General features: G+C 33.9%; 1 protein-coding gene across 1 annotated transcript in view; it reads left to right on the plus strand.

Moving 5' to 3' along the window:
• Positions 1-3,296: 3,296 nt before the first annotated feature.
• LOC111044446 overlaps positions 3,297-19,910 on the plus strand; it is a 133,378-nt gene continuing 116,764 nt past the window's right edge. The window contains exon 1 of the mRNA XM_039419570.1: positions 3,297-3,465. Within this exon, the coding sequence (XP_039275504.1) occupies positions 3,408-3,465 (58 nt within the window). The 5' untranslated portion in view covers positions 3,297-3,407. The remainder of the gene's footprint in view (positions 3,466-19,910) is intronic.

Below are 19,910 nucleotides of genomic sequence, written 5' to 3' on the forward strand. Positions count from 1 at the left end.
ATTTCAAATTTCAAATACAATAAAATATTTTGATATATTATTACATTAGTGTTGTGGTAGTTTTACAGATGGCGTGGAATTCCCCCAATACGTGATTGGAGTAGTACTTCTGTGATAAAGCAAGAGAGTTATACCATAGAGAAACAATAGCGTAAGTAGATATCCCATTGTATAGGACGTTTATGTCGCAACTTTCACTGTTATCTCAAGCCGATTATTGTCGATTTTTACTGTTTTAGCCGGGTAAGAGTGTATGAACGGCACAATATGAGAGACTACCAGTGTCACACAGCTTCAAGGGGAAGAACTACGTGGACTATCAGTTGGAGATAACAGTAAAAGTTACGACATAAACTCCCTATACCATGGGATATCTACTTACGCTATTGTTTCTCTTGCTTTATCACAGAAGTACTACCCCAATCACGTATTGGGGGGATTCCATGCCATCTCTGAAACTACCACAACACTAATGTAATAATATATAAAAAAATACTTGAAAATCTACTTATGCTATTGTTTCTCTATGGTTATACTCTCTAGTGAATAGATAGTATAACAGAAATAAAACATTTCTGAAATTTCTAAGTAACATCCTTCATCCTATAAATTTAGCGAATTCTAAATTTAAGCCCTTATTTTGCAATTTGAATGAATGAATTGACTTGATGTGTTCATTAAACCCAATTAGTGAATGAGAAAAATGGCAACGAAGAGATAAAATATATGAAAATCAAGCAGGAAATCAACGAGTTAGTTACCAGTGAGAATCAAAGTGATAACGAGGCGATGCAGCTGCCATTGAAAACATGGTGAGCACTCGGCTTTATCTCTCGACTCAATCGGAACGTCATATTCTGTTGACACTATTCACATGTACATAACTAGAGCCGCTGTACTTGGACGGAATATTTGAATGCTCAATGTGAAACCACATTCAATGTTTCCAGCAGTATGGCTATTCATTGGAATGATGGAAGGGTGGGTGAGAGAGTGTGGGGTTGTGGGAGAGAGGGAAGTGAGAGCGAGAGGGTATTGGTGAGGGTTAGAGAAGATGGGTGGATGTGAGAGAGGGTGTGTATGAGTGAGATTGAATAGATGAATAATTGCGTTCATTCATAGAGTGAGAGAAGATGAGTGTGAGAGTGAGAGTATGACGAGGACAGTCGAGGTGAGAAGCGGTGAAAGAGAGTTAGAGCTGGAGTTTTTTATTTATGTATGTTACAATATTCACTGGCTTATACACTAATTTACATTAAATGACAGGATTGCTAATTATTCAACGAATTTCACCAAGTATTAAGAATTAATCAATGAAAATAAATTTCAATTTGAATAACGATAGTATAATATTCTGATGTAGGCTAAATTCATAAATCGGCAGTATTTCAACAAATTATTAACGATCTTCTGAGGAGGATATAAAATGATAGATATCCTTTCAATCAATACACGACCGGGATTGATTGATTGAATACTTTATTCCTGTAGATTACAACAATATATACTGGCTTATATACTTATATACAATAGCTTACAATACAGCAAAATTATAGATGAATTTACATAATATAGACTAAGAAAATTATTATTGAACTGTATATGATATGAAAAAAGCAATTTGTGATAACTATAGATAATATTGCTATGCATCTACATAAATTGGCGGAGCTTTGGACATATCAATGTCCATTCTTCGGAAAGAATATTAAAAATATCCTTTCCACTAAGTCTCTAACAAAGAGTAAGAGTAATTAAGAGAGAATGATGAGAAGAGAAAGAGGAAAGAGCACATACTTGTCGCAGACTTGAAACATTATGTGATATAAGTTTCCAGAACAAAGTGAATGATGAAGAAGAGAATGAGAGGATGATAGGGTGAAAGAGATTATTAGAATAACAATGGGATTTAGAGGGTGAAAAAGGTTGATTGATTGATTGATTCTATCGAATGCGAATTGAGAACTTGGTCCCTTCTGTCACACAATCTTCATGTGGGTTGTAAAGATGCGTGAGGGAAATACAGGAAATGAGTGGGAAACGAAAATTGGTCAGTACATTATTTTTCGGGAGAAATAAAATCATAATCAACTCTGCCTTCTTATGCTCCTTGATGCGTGGAACTCGAATCTGCAAATGGATTAGTGAAATTCTCTCCCGTTCAAGAGATATGACCACTCAAATATATTGAACAACACAAATTGGTCAGTACATTGTTTTTCTCATTTTTTGGGGAGAAATAGAATCATTATCAACTCTGCCTTCTTGTTCTCCTTGATGCGAGGAACTTGAATCTGCAAACTGATTAGCAATTTTTTTCCCGTTCAGGAGATATGACCACTTGAATGTATTGAAAAACGTAAATTGGTCAGTGCATTATTTTTCTAATTTTTTCGGGAGAAATACAATCATTATCAACTCTGCCTTCTTATTATTCTTGATGTGATGATCTCGAATCTGTAAACGGATTAGCAAAATTCTCTCCCGTTCAGTAGATACGACCACTTAAATGTAACAGATTATCAAACGACACTCATGAAGAATAGAATTTGAATTAAGATGATGCACTACTGAGAGAGACTGACAGACTGAAACAATTACGAAATTTAGGATAAAAATAATCAAATACTCTTTATTCAAAAATACATTTTCAAATGAAAAAATTACAAAATAAGTGGTACTTTATATCTTTATCGAATTTTAATAATCATTTAATAAAATTAGACATTTTGGGGTGTGATACTAGAACTTGAGGTATCTAGGGAGTGTGCATCCTCAAACTTGGAGGGCACCCCTGAATTATGATAAATTTTATACAACGAATGTCACATGACCACCTTCTTTTGAATGGACTTCTCTCAAAACGATGAACTACAAATATGTAGAAGTGGACCAATGAAAATGGTATTGATTCTACTTAATTCTGTGGTGATAGATGAAAGGAGGATATAAACAACAAATTATGAGTTATATAATGAGTTCTAACTCTAATACTATCTAATTTTATTTAAATAATTTTAATGCCCTGGAAAAAATGAACTATTGAATTCTATAAACATTTAAAATGAAATGCAATTTTAATTACGATAATACACTGTTGAGAGAAACTGTGGAACTGATACAAAAAGAGAGATATAGTGTGAGATAAGATACGTTGTGTGAGAACCATGAATTACAGTAAGAGAGGAAGCGAGAGAGTAGGAGAGAGAGACTATGAGGAAAATCGGACGAAGGGTGAGAACCGAAGCAACGCATGCGTTCTGCGCTGAAACGCGTCGGATTTATACGCGACGGCCGAGGATTTAGTTCAGTGGCTGATTGGCTTCCGTGCTTTGACGATGCTCGAATCTGATCCCGGAAAAGCTGAGTTTTCGCGACCGACCGCTTGACTGACGAGAGCAACGTGGATGCCAGCTTACTGTAAAAGTGGAATGGAAATTTTCCTTCTCCTCGCCTGTCTCTTTGGTGAGTGTTAAGCAACTACTAGAGCATCCACTGCTAGATGAAAGATTTTTCATGTGATAGATTCTTGAAAGTTTTATCAAGTTCTCAATAGTTGAATTCAAAGGGCGGATGATATCTACAGAGTTTTTTAGTATGAATGAAGTATTCATTATTACTAATTTCATGTGAAAAGAATGTATGTTTAATATGTTTCAAGTGCTGGAGTTGTATTGGAAAGGGCGAATGATAGCTTGGTAGTTTAAATAAAGTGTTCATCATTCCTAATAAGAGATGTTAAGTATTTATGCAGAATTCAATAGTACCAGTACTGTAGTAGTTTTACTCGAAAAGGCAGATAGGATTTACAAAGTTTGGGAGTCTAAATCGGGTACTCATTACTTCTTTTTTAAGGTATTAAGTATTTATACTGAGTTTAATAAGTTTCAAGTACGAAGTACTATAGTTGTATTCGGAAGAGCGGATAAGATCTACAAAATTAGGGAGTCTGAATAAAAGATTCATTATTCCTAATTGCAGGTGAAAAGTTTTTATTTATTTACAACAATATGGGAACACACGGGAAAATCCCAAAAATTGCTCTCCAATCAAAAAATTACAATATCAATCAACATAAAAATAAATTGGTAATTGAGAGAAACAGATACAAGGAAAAAACTATTTTATAGTAATATGCTGAATAGTTTATAGTTTATGCTAAGTTTAATGAATTGTCAGTCAATGAATTAATTGTGTTCAAAAGGGCGGATGAAATATACATAGTTTGGAAGTCTGAATGAAGTATTTATTATCCGTAATTGAAGGAAATAAGTATTTATGCAGATTTCAATAAGTGGCCAATACTGTAGTTGTTAAAGTTTTTCGGATGGACACGTTAAGCCGTCGGTACCGGCTGTCTAAAATGTAGTCGTTAGGTCATGTTAGAGGGCCTGAAATTGATCAGTTGCGACCTAAAAACTGACACCAGACCTGAGCCAGCCAGGTCACTCGATATTAATATTATTATTATTATTATTACTATTATTACTGTAGTTGTTTTCGAAAGAGCGTATGACATCTACAAATTTTGTGATTTCGAATACAGTAATGAGTATCAAAGGTAATGAGTATTTATGTTGAGGTTAATTCAAGTTGTCACAATACTTCTTATGCGTGCTACGAGTGGTTGAGTCAGGAACCTATCATGTTTGGGACGAAAAATTGTTTTCACAATAGACTAAAATATTTTCAATAATTTTTGACGGGTTCTGTTCTACGTTGTTGAAGAAGCAATAATATATTCTTCACTAATTGAATCAAAGATTGGAATGACCAGAGAAAAATACTGGCTTTGAGATATAGTAGAGAGTTGCATTATTCAATATGAATATTTATTCATTTCATTTATTTATTAATTTATTCATATGCAAATACAATCTAGGTAAAACAACAGGCATTTGCTCAAGACTGCTTCAAACCTTGATCAGGAATACACAGTCTAAAGGTTATGTTACTTTCGTAATTTTAATGAAAACTTAATTCGCACACAATTTTAATCCCAAAAAAGGGCTTCTACAATTTTGAGTTTATCAGATCGATTAATTTCCAAATACGAATCCAAACAAAAATCTTGCCGTACTCCAAATTTGCAAAAAATATTGAAAATTTTACTGAAATCCACAATTATACTCATGTAAACATCAAAACAGTTTACTTTACAAGTTTGATTCCATTGGATAGTACAAATACAATAATACACAATCAGTATGATTAATGAATAATGTATTCGATATGCACTCCCATAACATTTCAATACTGCTTGAAGTTAGTACAATGGAATAATCAGGAACTAACTACTTTATGCTCCTTTCATACGGTCCAAAATATTTTTTGATACACGGTCATTATTTTTTGAGTCAGCATTTTGATAATTTTGAAATTATTGTTCTACGTGAGCTTCATAACATGTCAGTACCGGTCATGAAACGAACCTATCAAGAAAGGTTTTGACTGATCAAGAGAAGGTTTGGTGTAATTAAATTACAGACAGTGAATATGTATCAAATTTCACTACGATTATCTCAATCCTTCCTTTGCTGTTAACCCTGCATTACCCGCGAGATCTCAATAAAAATGATCTCAAAGAGAAATTTTGTGATGACTGCTTCTGCAGATAACACTAATTACTTAGATTTCTTCTTTTTCCTGTTCCAGTGTCCGACAACCATGAGAACCTATAGGAACCTTAGGAACCTATTTTTTAGCCTGTTTTTATATTATTCACTGTACTATGATAAATATCAAACTTGAATTAGTTATGGGTAGGCTATTTTGTTACTTCTCAACTTGCGCGTGTTCGTGATGCATAAGTCTGTGGGCGCCTTGGTTCACAATAGCTGAAAATATAATATGTAGTTTACTTTTTAATCAATCTCACAAAGTGAAAACAGAGAAATAAAGAATATCAGAATGGAAGATTTAGGAGTAAGCAAGACAAGAAGTGTATTAGGGGGGGAAGAGAATTGGAAGGATCGAGTTTGAAATCAACAAGAGATATAAGAACCAATCACAGTCGAGGTGAAGACTAATAAGCAACGCCTTCTAGCTCCACCAACTCGTTCTCTTATTGGTTGACAATATTTACTAGTTTTCAATTCTGCCACTGGATGGCAGCAGCTATTGGCTTGTTCAGTTCAACAGACTTTCTCTCTCTTTCTTAATCTTCTTCTTCCAATTATTTAGTAGAGGCCCTGAAAGAAATTATTACGATAAGCCTAAATATGTGACTGGGTAAAGTAACCTAATAACTGGATAGTTAATGGGGATACCCTAGAACAGCCAACCTTCCAATGAGAAACTTTGACAGTTATATAAATCCATACCGCGAACTGGTTTGCAGAAATTTTACTTCACGAATACGGAAATATAATACTTGAAACCAAACTGGGTCATCTTGTCCCCGCGCTAGAAATAATTGAACTTAATTCGTTCGAGTAATACAGGTCGTTTGTGAGCTTTAAAATCATAGATAATACAAGTATTCATATAATAGGAATGTGAAATGTTCACTGTCAAAAAATTTAGTTTCCAAATTCAGGAATAAATTCTTGAAAGTTATAAACCAGCGATATTTCGAGGCTCAGAAATATTCTTATAGTATTCAATATTCTTATCAGTAATTAGTCACATGTGGAATTCTCAGATACGTTTTCCTCTGTCCTCCAAATGAACTTCCAATATTTCTCATACAACGGATAACGGATTCCTTTCAAAAATATTTTTTTTTTAATTTCATGAGAGCACATAGATTCGATTCTAAGAATTTCTTGAATTTGGTATTGAAATTCTACTCCTCAATAACTATGTGAATATATCTAGACTCGAAATTCATCCTAAGTTGTGATGAACCACTTTTTTAATTCTTCAATACTGTTCCTCATCACGATATTGAATCACTTCATGATATTAAATATAACGACTAGCAGTCTAATGTGATTTCCATACACTATTTTAAACTAGTCTAATTTTATAGTCCATACCCAATTTTAATGTGCACAACCACGAAGAAAATGAACAATTTCCATCAGAGAGAGATAAGCCTACATAACAGTTTTTGTGCAAGTAAAATGTGATAAATAATGAGTGACTCGACTGTACTGTGGTTTAATTTAATCCATTTCCTTGATATGGTTGTTGTGTATGAAACCACTGGTTGTCAAACTTAATGAGAAATTATGAACTGTCCAGACAAAAACAGTGGGGTCGTTTGGGGTCTCGGAGTGTCATGTTCATCATGTTATAAACGTTTGTTATGAACGTGAGTGAACTCCACAATTATTCAAGCTACAATTTCCATTGTATGGTTTTTACATTATTTTCTTTCAATGCTAGTTTTTGAAAGAGAAACTATGTAGCGATTCAGTATTGAACAATTTTGTTGACTTCATTTAGATCACATCTGAGATATATCTGAAAAACACCGAATCAAGAGGTTTAATATGAAGTGTAAAAATTCAAGTGTGACTATTAACACATGGTGTTACATATGACTTTCATATTGTTGAAATAGTTGTAGAATTGACCGTGATGGAAACCGTACTAACTGTATAGAGCTTGTTTAATTCCATTGGAGATTGGAATTACTAAACTATTGGAATTCATTCTTCTGAAGCATCTACCCTCAGAATTACAGAGATTCAACACCGAGCTTCAGTTACTAGTAGTTCTGTGAACAGTAGCCCTCGCGCTCAGTAAGTTACATTGTCCTGTTGTTATGTTTTCTCGAAAATTAATAAATAGTTTATCAATTTAAAATGTCTAGAAAAAATTCTAAATAAATATAGAGCTTTCTGTCCTATCGTACCGTGACGTGTCGTCCCGGAATGTGAGTTTTGTTATCAGGTCCGGCTGCAACTGTCTACAACGTTGATGGAAGGATACATTTTCAAGATGTTCGATGTTTTTGAACGGGTTGTATTATAGTCCACTAGACAGCTGATTTATGATGAATAATTCTATAGTCTGATTTTTACGGTAATATTGGCGTATGAAGGAGGCTCCTTTTTCCTTTTATATTACCCTTGAAATGCATAATTTCCAAAAACATTGTATATACGTCGACGAACAATTTAAAAAGGAACATACCTGTCAAATTTCATGAAAATCTTTTACCGCGTTTCGCCGTAAATGCGCAATATAAAAACATATAAACATTTAAACATTAAGAGAAATGCCAAACCGTCTACTTGAATCTCAGACCTCACTTCGCTCGGTCAATTAGCACTTCTTTTCATGATTCATTGTAAGCTCTAATCTGTGGTAAATATATCACAAAAAATACAAATAATCAAACTTACAGGATGTATGAAAATCTAAAAGCGAATAAATGATATTTCTCACAATATAGCTTCCTTGAAATAAGCTTATGAACTTTTTTAGTAATTTGTCTCATTGGTTGTTTTTAGTGTTTAGAGTTCCTTTTTATTCTGAATATCAAAATGAATAATGAAAACTTTCCACGACAATTTAAAAATCTTTCTATTTTGTTCCTGTCAAAAGTCAAAAGTCTCCTGTGAGCGAATTTGATTATCAATTATTCTCAAACTTGAAAAACATTGGAGGAAACTCAGTTATTCGCTATCATAGAATGAGCTCACTATCGGGAGTATTCATTCCACTCCATTGTACAGACATTTCTTGAATCTGAATTATAGTCGTGGAGCTGAAGTTGATTAAATATAGTTCTCATTTTTGAACAACCAATTTCTACCCTACAACTCAAAACTGCAATAGTTGAAACTCAGTTATGATTGAACGATATTTTCCTGTTAGAGTGAATCTTCACTGACAATTTTATCGAATCGGAATCATTATCATTAAATTGGTGACCTTAAATTTCAGTTTTCACTCTTGAACAATGCCAGAATTTCACGAACATGAGATTTGTGAGTGACATTCATCATTTTTTTGTTATTAAAAATAACGACTAGCAGTCAAATTGAACATTAAATTTGTTAGTGTTATTCATCATTTTTTTTGTTATTAAAAAGAACGACAACCAGTCAAATTTCTTCAATAAATGAATTTATTCATTAATAAGTGATCACAATATTATTGAATAAATTTATTTATTGAAGAAATTTGACTGTTAGTTATAATATTATTGAATAATTTTATTTATTGAAGAAATTTGACTGTTAGTTGTTCTTTTTAATGAGAATGTGACTCAATAATAAGCAGTTCATGATGGAAAACAACACATCCATAGCACGGAAAAATGTTGATTCATATAATTCAATACACAAATTCTCCAACTAGCAAATCAGACAAAACTTATTTATTATTACATGAGATGTGCTAAACATCTATACCATTGTAGTGACGAATCTTCCGTTAGCAAATCATATGAGACTCACTCATACATGAGAAGCGCTCGTCATAATAAACCCTATTTGATTGCAGTGACAAATATACTTGATTGTTGATTGCGTTCTGGGGACTTGTTTGCCTTTCGGAAGTGCTTTTGAGAAGGATACTCGCAATTCTGGTGTAGAGAAGCATCAATAATTTGGTTGGCCAAGCCACAACAGCGTATGATAGTGTTAGAGTAAGTGGTGCAGATGTTTAGGGAAGTTAAATTGTGGTGGAAGCATCCCGAGAGCAAACTTTAATGTGGTAACCGTTATATGATACTGTGTCGTAGAAGCATTAAAATGGCATCAGAGCGAACCCTTAGGTACAGCCTTCCACTTTCATGATTTCACAACTTGGGTCCTTCCTGGAGCTGCTCTTATGCTCATTAGCTGCTTCTTTCTAGGTTTCGCTAATGTTCTCGATTTGATTCTAGTTTAGTGTGATTGTCGTCTGCTTCTACAACAGTGTTTTCCTCAAAGTGCTTATACGCAGTTTCAACATATGCTCATATGATTATTGAGAACCGTGGTAGAGTCAAATCCTCAAATGTTCGTGGTAGATTCCAAATCATTTCAACTTCTTTCAACGTGCTCTAACCGAGGTAGAGTGAATTTTTTAATTCTCGTGGTAGATCCCAAATCACTCCAATTTCTTCCAACATGTTCTAACCGTGGTAGAATCAAATTTCTAAATTTTCGTGGTACATTCCAAATCATTCCTACTTTTTTCAACGTGCTCTAACCGTGGTAGAGTAAAATTTTTAAATTCTCGTGGTAGATTCCAAATCATTCCAACTTCTTCCAACGTGCTCTAACCTTGGTAGAGTCAAATTTTTAAATTCTCGTGGTAGATTCAAAATCATTTCAACTTCTTTCAACGTGCTCTAACCGTGATAGAGTCAATTTTTTTAATTCTTGTGATACATTCCAAATATGCCTACTTCTTTCAACGTGTTCTAATCGTGGTAGAGTAATTTTTTTAATTCTCGTGGAAGATTCCAAATCATTCCAACTTCTTCCAACGTGTTCTAACCGTGGTAGAGTCAATTTTTAAATTTTCGTGGTAGATCAAATCCATGTATCTGAATATGTGTTTCAAAACGGTTTCATCCCCCTAGACTTGAAAAATCAAAATTAGATTGAGTATGATTTGAATGTAAATCCTGTTTTTGTAGTCATAGTTTGAATTTGGAGGCATATGCAGGCATAGAAGAGCATGCATGTATATTACCAAAGAGGCAAACTCATGACATCACTATAAACCACCGATAGTCATTTCCTCTATTGTTTCATGAAATTATAGAATAGAAATTATCAACAATCTTCCTTTATTCTATCACTCCATTTCTATCTAAAACCAGTTCAACCGGATCTAATGTAAGGCACTTATGGAGAGAATGTCTGAAGGAAGGTTTTTTCTACAGGTATTAAATCATGAACCTGAAGGCAGAAAATCAATTGGGAGGCCACATGAGTGATGTCAATGAATAATCTGTGTATTATAATAATGTTGTGTATAAAATAAATTCATTTTCGAAAGAAAAATAATAAGAAGAATTTTATTCATGGTCCCATATGCGAAAATGAAGAGTGGAGAATCAGAAGCAATGCAGAAATAAGTAACATTCTGCAGGGAAAAGATATAGTACGATTCATCAAGTCTAGGAGAATCAGGTGGCTGGGACATGTGCAAAGGATGGAGAACAACAGGATGCAGAGGCATATGCTTGTTGGAAGAATGGAAGGAACTTGGAAAAGAGGTCGCGAGAGAGATCAGAGAGATGAATGGAGGCGAATTTTTGAGGAGGCCAAGGTTCACGCAGGGCTGTAACGCTTCATAAGCAAGTAATCAAGTATGAAATGAATGAATAAAATGTGAATTTATAAACTAAAACTCAAATAATAAGATGTTTGTAAGTCGGAACAAACAATAGCCTAGTCCTTGAACGTAAGATGATGATAATGATGACCAAATCAACTCAATGTTGAGTTGAATTGGCCATCAATCCTTAATTATTATCCACCAAACATTCAAGACCTGATTAATGAACTGCAATATTTTTGTAACTAAACCTGTTTCGCAAGTATCCATTTCCTTTCTAATTTCTCTCCCATCCAGCAGCTTTCTTATTCATTTACATCCCCAAATCGAATACAATACAAAAATATCGAGTAGTGAACAGATAGATAGGCTGCCTTTATTCTAACCTGGAGGGCGACGTTAGGGCGCATTTTGAATGTGAGTTTTCCAGATATAGTATGCTCTCTTTGTCCTTTCACTCCTTTGATGAGGGACATATCGCAGCCCTCCTATGTTTAAAGTGAAGGCACCAACTCAATTCAATTCCTTCAACATCCTCTGTCTCGTTTTCCCCATTTTTAACTCTGGATATTTTCTTTGGAAACTAGTAGACTTGACAACTGTATCTCAGATACGACTAGAGTTTGGTCAGTCAATATCGTACGACTTTGTGGTTAACTTCCCTTGTAGTATGTAGTTATATCAACATGTTCATCGAAGGCTTGTTATCATTGCTGAGTCTATGTACATTAGAACCACTATGTCTCACTGACAATGAAAGGAGTTAATGTATGTGCATTCCTAGCTTTGTTCTGTGTTTGCTTCTCAACAGTGGAAATGATCTGGCTATACCCATCCAGAGTACTATACACACATAGAGTATGCATGCATACATATAGGATAGAATGTACACATATAACTCTATGTTCCCAACGTGACAAAGCTTGCATACTATCTTTGAATCTAACACAAACGAGGAGACTACTTGCATAGGATAACAATGTACGCTAAACTGTTTCATTATTCCATGTTCACAGGCAACCTCCTTGTTATGCTGAAACCTACCTTTGATATGCCTATCTGATTGTCTTCGTGAAGCATGTTTTCATCAGTTTGAATGAGTAAAACGTAGTTCTGCTTGTATGATTATCATGTAAAAGACAGAGAGATCATTATAAGGATGAGTATTAAAAAAGCAGTCAGTAGGCCTACCTATGAATGATCGTATAGATATTGTACGATAAATTTTCCTATTCTCTTTTCCACTTCCAGGATTTGTTCTATCGATTATTGACTGTTCCGGTACCTATCTTTTCCTGTAATTTTCTAAATTTCTTTCCCGAGTTGGTGCACAATATTGGGCTTGGAAAGGAATTCTTTCTGAAGTCATTTAAATGACTGCACCAGTTTCTCTTTTTTTGTGTATTTTTTTCGTGAAAATATAAATTCTGTTCAACGTTTTAGTTGAGCCTCCTCTGTAGAAAGAAGCAGAGAGTTGTAGTGAGGTAGACTCAATTTATTTTCTGTGTTGGTGGTTGCCGATTTTCAGGTGTTTTAAGGCGTTATTAGCAACAGACAATGATTTAGAAATCTATCATCATTGATAATAATCTATATTCATAATCTATAGCTCCATGGTTCTCTGGAATCATAGCATCACTTCATTCTCAAACTGCTTTTCGTCATCATTTTAGTTGCATATCATCATTGATATAACTAGTAGTTCTGTGAACAGTAGACCTCACGCAGTATTCTCATCCACAAGTACCTGATTGAAACTTTTAGACCTTATGGAAATAAGCTCGAAATTCGAGAAAATGTGATTATTCAATTGCAAAATGTTGGCAACTGTTGATTCTATTGAATCACTAGCCGTCAGGCTCGCTTCGCTCACCATATCCGTCTAGCCAGGGGGCTCCGCCCCCTGGACCCCCGACTGGGTCGTCCAAGAATGAGATCAGCTGGCTCGATTCGCTCGCCTGCATTTTTCATTTGAGCATTTTTATCATATGTTAGGACAATCCAGTCGGGGGTCCAGACTAAACGTCTGGCTAAACGGATATGGCGAGCGAAGCGAGCCTGACGGCTAGAAATATAATATTCCCAGGATTGAAGTAGCAGTGCCCAATCAATTTTTCCGCGATAAATGCATTTCAATCCTCAACTTGGTGCCAACCTAACAAAGTCAACTCAACTCAATGCCAACCTGACAAAATTATTGATTTATTTGCCAGTTAACAACTTTTTCGAAGAGGTACTCTATCTAGATTATAGTTCTATAGTAACATATGATATGGAAATTTTCAATTATAATAAATTAAGAGATTGGGAGAAGAAGAATATACATGCTAAAAGACGAACTTTAAAACCTTAAAAACAACCCTTAGAGTTAAAATATTGCCAAAAGATTTCTTAGTGCGCCTCTAAAGGGCCAACTGAACATACCTACCAAATTTGAACGTTATTGGTCCGGTAGATTTTTAGTTATGCGAGTGAGTGAGTGAGTGAGTGAGTGAGTCAGTCAGTGAGTGAGTGCCATTTCGCTTTTATATATATAGATTCGCTATGGAGAGATAGCAGACCTCGAGTGACTCCAGTGTTATTACCCTGTCACCAGCTGGCTCAAATCTTTGAATAGTAGACTTGAAATGCGCGGGAACACTAGCGTCAGGTGATCAATATCCATAACAGCAAGGAAAGTTGTGTGAGTGCGCCACACCAGATTTTTAATCTAATATTGGCGTATGAAGGAGGCTCCTTTTTCCTTTTATACTATCCTTGAAATGCAAAATTTCCAAAAACCTTGTATATACGTCAACGCGCAATTAAAAAAGGAACATACCTGTCAAATTTCATGAAAATCTATCACCGCGTTTCGCCGTAAATGCGCAACATATAAACATTTAAACATTAAGAGAAATGCCAAACCGTCGACTTTAATCTTAGACCTCACTTCGCTCGGTCAATTATAAACACTGTAGGTCTATGGTTCTCTAGAACCATAATCAAACCATCTCTAGGACCATCTCTTAATTTTTAAACTGCTTCCCGTCACTCATTCAATATGAGAAAATATTTACTCGACTTTTTGTTACTCAACGGTTTGTCCAAGAATCAAAAAACCGTTTCGAGAGAGTAGCACTTCATTTGATGAGCTGCTAGAAAGTGGTCTCACTTTCGATGAACAGTAACCTAATCCTCTGGAGTTGATGAATGATGATTGAGTTGAAAAGTTCACCTTCTTCAGAGTAGCTATCGATCCCATAGGAGAAAGTGAAAACTAGAGCGAAATTATGAATAGTGACACTGATTCATTGTATAAATTATATTCAAATTGGTTTTGAAGCTGCTTTGAGATTCTGCCTCATCGAAACTGGATCACATTTGATATTCCTTATTCAAATTCAATGCAATATAGGAACTGAAAGTCATTTAGCACAGTTTATGTATCCTCTCATAATAGTAAAGGGATGCAATTATGATAACCAGATATCAATTTGCATTACTTTACTAGAATGGATGACTTATTTTCAAGCTATGAGAATAACAGATGTATGCATCAATTTCCATTCGATTATGGATTATTATCGGTAATTATTATTAAACGAAAATCCAAATTAAATGCTGTAATTAATTATCGAATACTTGATTATTATCGAATACTGTAAATTTATATTTTACAAAATCATCAATTTATATAATTCTAATTCTTCGACAAAGTAGACGCAGCAATATCATTCTCTATGCAATATGCAGAAAATAGTTTTATTTTCCCCATGATTCGAGAAGAAAAGATAGCAATAATTAGAAAATGATAAGGAACGAATAGGCACTAGCAGAAGAAGAAAATGATAATGTTTCACTAAACTCACTGTTATCATTCTACATTGATTGATGTATGTAAATTGATTCATTCTATTCGAGTCTATAGATTTCTCAAATATTTATAACAGGATGTCATAACTATGGTAATTCCCTGTGTCTTTTCCTTGTGATTCATCAAAAGTCTATTATCAATTGCATTCATTCATTCTATTATCAAATTCATTCAAGTTCACATTGGAAATTGCTTTCAAGGACGTGCACTATGGAGTGATCTCTGGCCAGATGTATTAAATGAAGATGCATATAAGTTGTTAAACGTGATGAGTTATCGGATACTAACTTTTCCTCAAATGGCGGATTGTCAAGTTCAATCAAGATATAGTGATAACTTGAAGACTGAGATCACTTCACTTGTGTGGGCTACTTTATTAAAATTAATTTATTATTTATTTAATTGACGTTTTGATGTTTTAAATGAAAGGGTACTTCATGTTTTATATTGGTTTTATTAATTTTGAAGACTAAGAATTGATTGAAATGGAAATGGATAATAGCACACGAAATATTTATTTCTTACAATATAGAAATCCATATTTCTTAAGTTCAGATGCATTTCAGACTATTAAATTGAAGGACATAGGCCTACTAACTTGAGAAGATGAACCATATAGAGATTATTTCTATGCGTAGGCCTATAATATGGCTAAACAGATTCCTCACAAGCTTTATATTAACCAGAGCTTTAATAGTGACCAGAATAAATAACTTGATCAAGCATTCCAATAATCAAGTGATCAAGTTTATACAAATTGTTATTTTTTGGTCTTTCAAAATTATTTCTTTAATATGTGAGTTTTTTTAGTGATAATAATGTGAAGTTTTTCTCCTATGTTTGGTTTTGAAGCATCTAAGTTCAAAAATCTACTTTGTGAAAATATATTAGAACTGAAAATTTTGTGAAGTGATCAATTGCAAGACTTAAGCTGCGTTTACACCAAAGTCATTAACAGAATGTTAATAACTTAATCCTTATAGATTCTATTAGATTGAACATAACTTTCATACACATGATGAACATATGTGTTTGTCAAGTTCCGTTCAATCAAATGGAATCATAAGGATCAAGTTATTAACATTTTGTTAATAACTTTGGTGTAAACCCAGCTTTAACCTATTTCGGACTATGTGTAACCTTATATAAATTTGGGAGAGGAATACCGCAAGGTTACCTTATTTTCTCTCTCCCTATCATTTTGATGATGTACTTATTGTATGAATCATTAAAGATAAATTGGATTGAAAATCAACTTCCCTGAATATCTAGGCAACTATTAGAGCTACATGCATTTAACTGATTTTATTGAATTCCTCAGAAAAAATCACCTGAGACTAATGCCCGGTTGCAGAGTCGTCACATAAAGTTAAAATCAGGCATTCAACTTGTTTATGAAGTCATAACTCCACTTTTCGTTGCACGGATGTCAAAGTAAACTATAGCTCCCATAAAACTAAAAACGCCCAATAAGACTTTTTATAAATCATTATCAATCAACATCTCACTGTAGCATCTCTACTAACTTTTATCCCACTATCACTATCACTATTATTTATCGATACTATGTGAAGACATAACTTCTCTGGCTTTCATGTTGAGCGTTAAGTGGACAAAGAATGAACAATAAATGTCTGCATACTAATAATTTCTGTAATACTTTTTGAATAGAGGAGGTACTTTTCTATTTTTAATTCACAATGACAGAATTCTCTGTTCTGCTTAATGACTTGATGCTATGTTGCTAATGTTGCTTGATTTAGAATCTCTCCATTTTATTCTCTGTAGAAATTTCAATATGTATCCCGATGATTATAATTTATTATGTACCTACCAAAATTGAAATTATCCATTGAAAACCTAACAACACAATTACTGAGCACAGTGCACAATAACTAACGAGCAACTGTGTTTGACAATTAATTTCGGCTGTCGGCTTATGAACAAACACTTTCCTCATTCAAAGGGTCTTTTATGTCAATACGTTCGAAATAACAGCCTCTGTTGGAATTGGAAGCTGACAACAATATTAACAGAGAGGTGTGTAGCTGTGTTCTGTGGAGCCTACGCAGTATTGTTGATGTGATTTTCCCCAAGTGTTTGCTTGGCACCAATGTTGAGCAAGATCGTATTGATAACATTCACTTCTCAAAAAATCTGGTGTGGTACACTCACACAACTTTCCTTGCTCATTGAACTATTTAATGCTCATTGAACATATTGTTGTAAATAAATAAATAAATAAATAAATAAAATTTAAAATTTTACATCTATTTTCGCTTAAAAACCTTTCCCCTTATTTTGATCAAATATTTCTCTTGTAAAAAAACATCCACGGAACAAAGTGCCCTTTTTATAACCCTACCTTAAAATTTCCAATGTAGTTCGCTAAATAAACCTAAGCCTCAATATCAAACGAGAATAATTTAGGAGAAAAACATAATGACGATTGACGGCAACATATTTGCAACTACGATCAGACTACTGTATATGTGTATATACAATTGTTTTCAGAGTACTTTTTCCTTTATGTAAATATTGTGAAATTCAGTGTTTTTTTTTTAAATTCGTCAAAACAGCTGTTCTACAGATGAAATATCTTGACTATGACTGTGTTCTTTTTATAAACTGCTCTACCTACCCACGGTATATGGAAGAAGAAAAAGTAAAAACCGTGTTCCTACCTACCTCATGCACGAGAAGGAGGTTACAAAGTCCATTTCTCAAGGATTGGGTGGACCCCCCATTAGTACCCCAGGAAAAAGACTCATGTCAGTTGATAGAGCTAATAAATAACTATACAGGGTATGGATTTGAAAAAAATCGTTAGAGCCGATTTTGAGAAAATCGTGAAAAACATGGTTTTTTAGTAACTGTCATTTTTCTCAAGAATATTACGGAGCTCCTGCAATTTTCACAGAAATGAGACTCATGTCAGTTGATAGGGCTTATAAATAGCTATCCATGGTATAAATTTGAAGAAAATCGTTAGAGCCATTTTCGAGAAAAACGTGAAAAACATGGTTTTTTAGTAATTATCCGCCATTTTTTCCGCCATCTTGAATTGAATTTTATTGAATTTCTTATTGTCGGGTCCTCATGGTATAAGAACCTTAAGTTTAAAATTTCAAGTCAATCGGTTAATTAGGAATGGAGTTATCGTGTTCACAGACATACACACATACACACACACACACACACATACACACACACAGACCAATACCCAAAAATCATGTTTTTGGACTCAGGGGACCTTGAAACGTATAGAAAACTTGAAATTGGGGTACCTTAATTTTTTTTGGAAAGCAATACTTTCCTTACCTATGGTAGTAGGGCAAGGAAAGTAAAAAGGGCAATGAGTTTCTCTTTTGAGAGTTTAGAGAGCTAAAGATGACAAGATTCGTTATTTTGTTGCTGCCTATTTTCTATTATTATCTCATACTAACAGTGAAGGTATTATTAGTGGTTTTTCTACGTTTTATTGTCTTATATTTTAATACTAATAATATGCTGGAGTGATCCGTGGTCTAGTGGATAGAGTGCTTACGTAGCAGCATAGAGATCCCGGGTTCAAACCCTCTCATTATAAAAAGTTTTTTAACCAGATCACTCCCGTGTTATCGAATGGGCACGTTAATTGTCGGTCCCGCCTGAAGTATGACAGTCGTAAGGCCCATTGACGGCTTAAATGATATATTCAGGCTGTGGGACCTTCCCGCAAGGGACTCCCCACCAACAAAAGCCATACGAATTTACTCTACTAATAATATACTAATATTTTTGATTGTAGAATTATTTTGTTGATGGGAAAGATTAGTTATCCTTGAGTTTAATAGAGGAGAAAGATATTTGATTGATTTTGTAGCGTGCGATTGGTGGCGACGTGCGATTCATGAATGAGAGAGGTTGCGGGTTCGAGACCAATCGAACACATTTTTTTTTTGCTGAAAATTCTCAATTTTGATTTATCAACGAAATTTTGACAAAATAATAGATTATTATTATTGGAAACAATATAAGAACATGAAGTACTCTTTTATTTAGAGCATTTTAAACTTTAAAAGGTATCAAAAATTGTTTTGAATAATTTTAATAAAGTAGATTATTATATATATTGGGGTGGTTAAACTGTACGGGACAGTCTGGACAAAACTTGCATTGGATGAGACATCGGTTCCTCCATGGGTATACCAATTTATCCTAATGTAGTTAATTCTAATATGAGAAAGAATAATAAAACGAATTGAAAACATTTAACTGAGTGAACTTCCATGTAATAGGCAACTTTGTATGTATCTTACTTTGTATGTATCGAACATGACAAGCCAACACTTACTTCAATGATCCTTTCCATAATATACAACTATAATAATAAAGAAACACCATACCAAAATCCAGAGTTCAAATATTTTAATGAATGAAAATTTTGAAATGTGCTTGGGAGGTTAGGCTGGGAGGCCTTTACACAATTATGAATTACAGAAAAATTACCAAGAGAAAAACAAGAAATCATAGCATATTTTGCTTTCACTGAGTTTAAATTTAATATAAATTAATACAAGTTCCAGAAAGTAGACAGAAATAAAACTTTCAATCAACTTTATTAAAGGACATTGTTCCAAGTTATAGAGCACATTTCAAGAGACAAGCCAGAGAGAGATAAGAAAAAGGAAAAGGATATAAAACATTTCACTCTGCCAACTGCACCAAAAAAAAATGTATAGTTAAATTTATTTAGGTTAGTTCTAAGTCATTGCTGTATATATTTTGAGATTTGTCAATAAATGTATTGTCCTCAAATGTATTTTATTAATTTGTTAAAACAAAATGAATATTTTTATTATATTGAAATAAGTATGGAATTTCGATAGTTGATGAA

This window comes from Nilaparvata lugens, chromosome 1 (genome assembly GCF_014356525.2).
Source record: "Nilaparvata lugens isolate BPH chromosome 1, ASM1435652v1, whole genome shotgun sequence".
Lineage (NCBI taxonomy): Eukaryota > Metazoa > Arthropoda > Insecta > Hemiptera > Delphacidae > Nilaparvata > Nilaparvata lugens.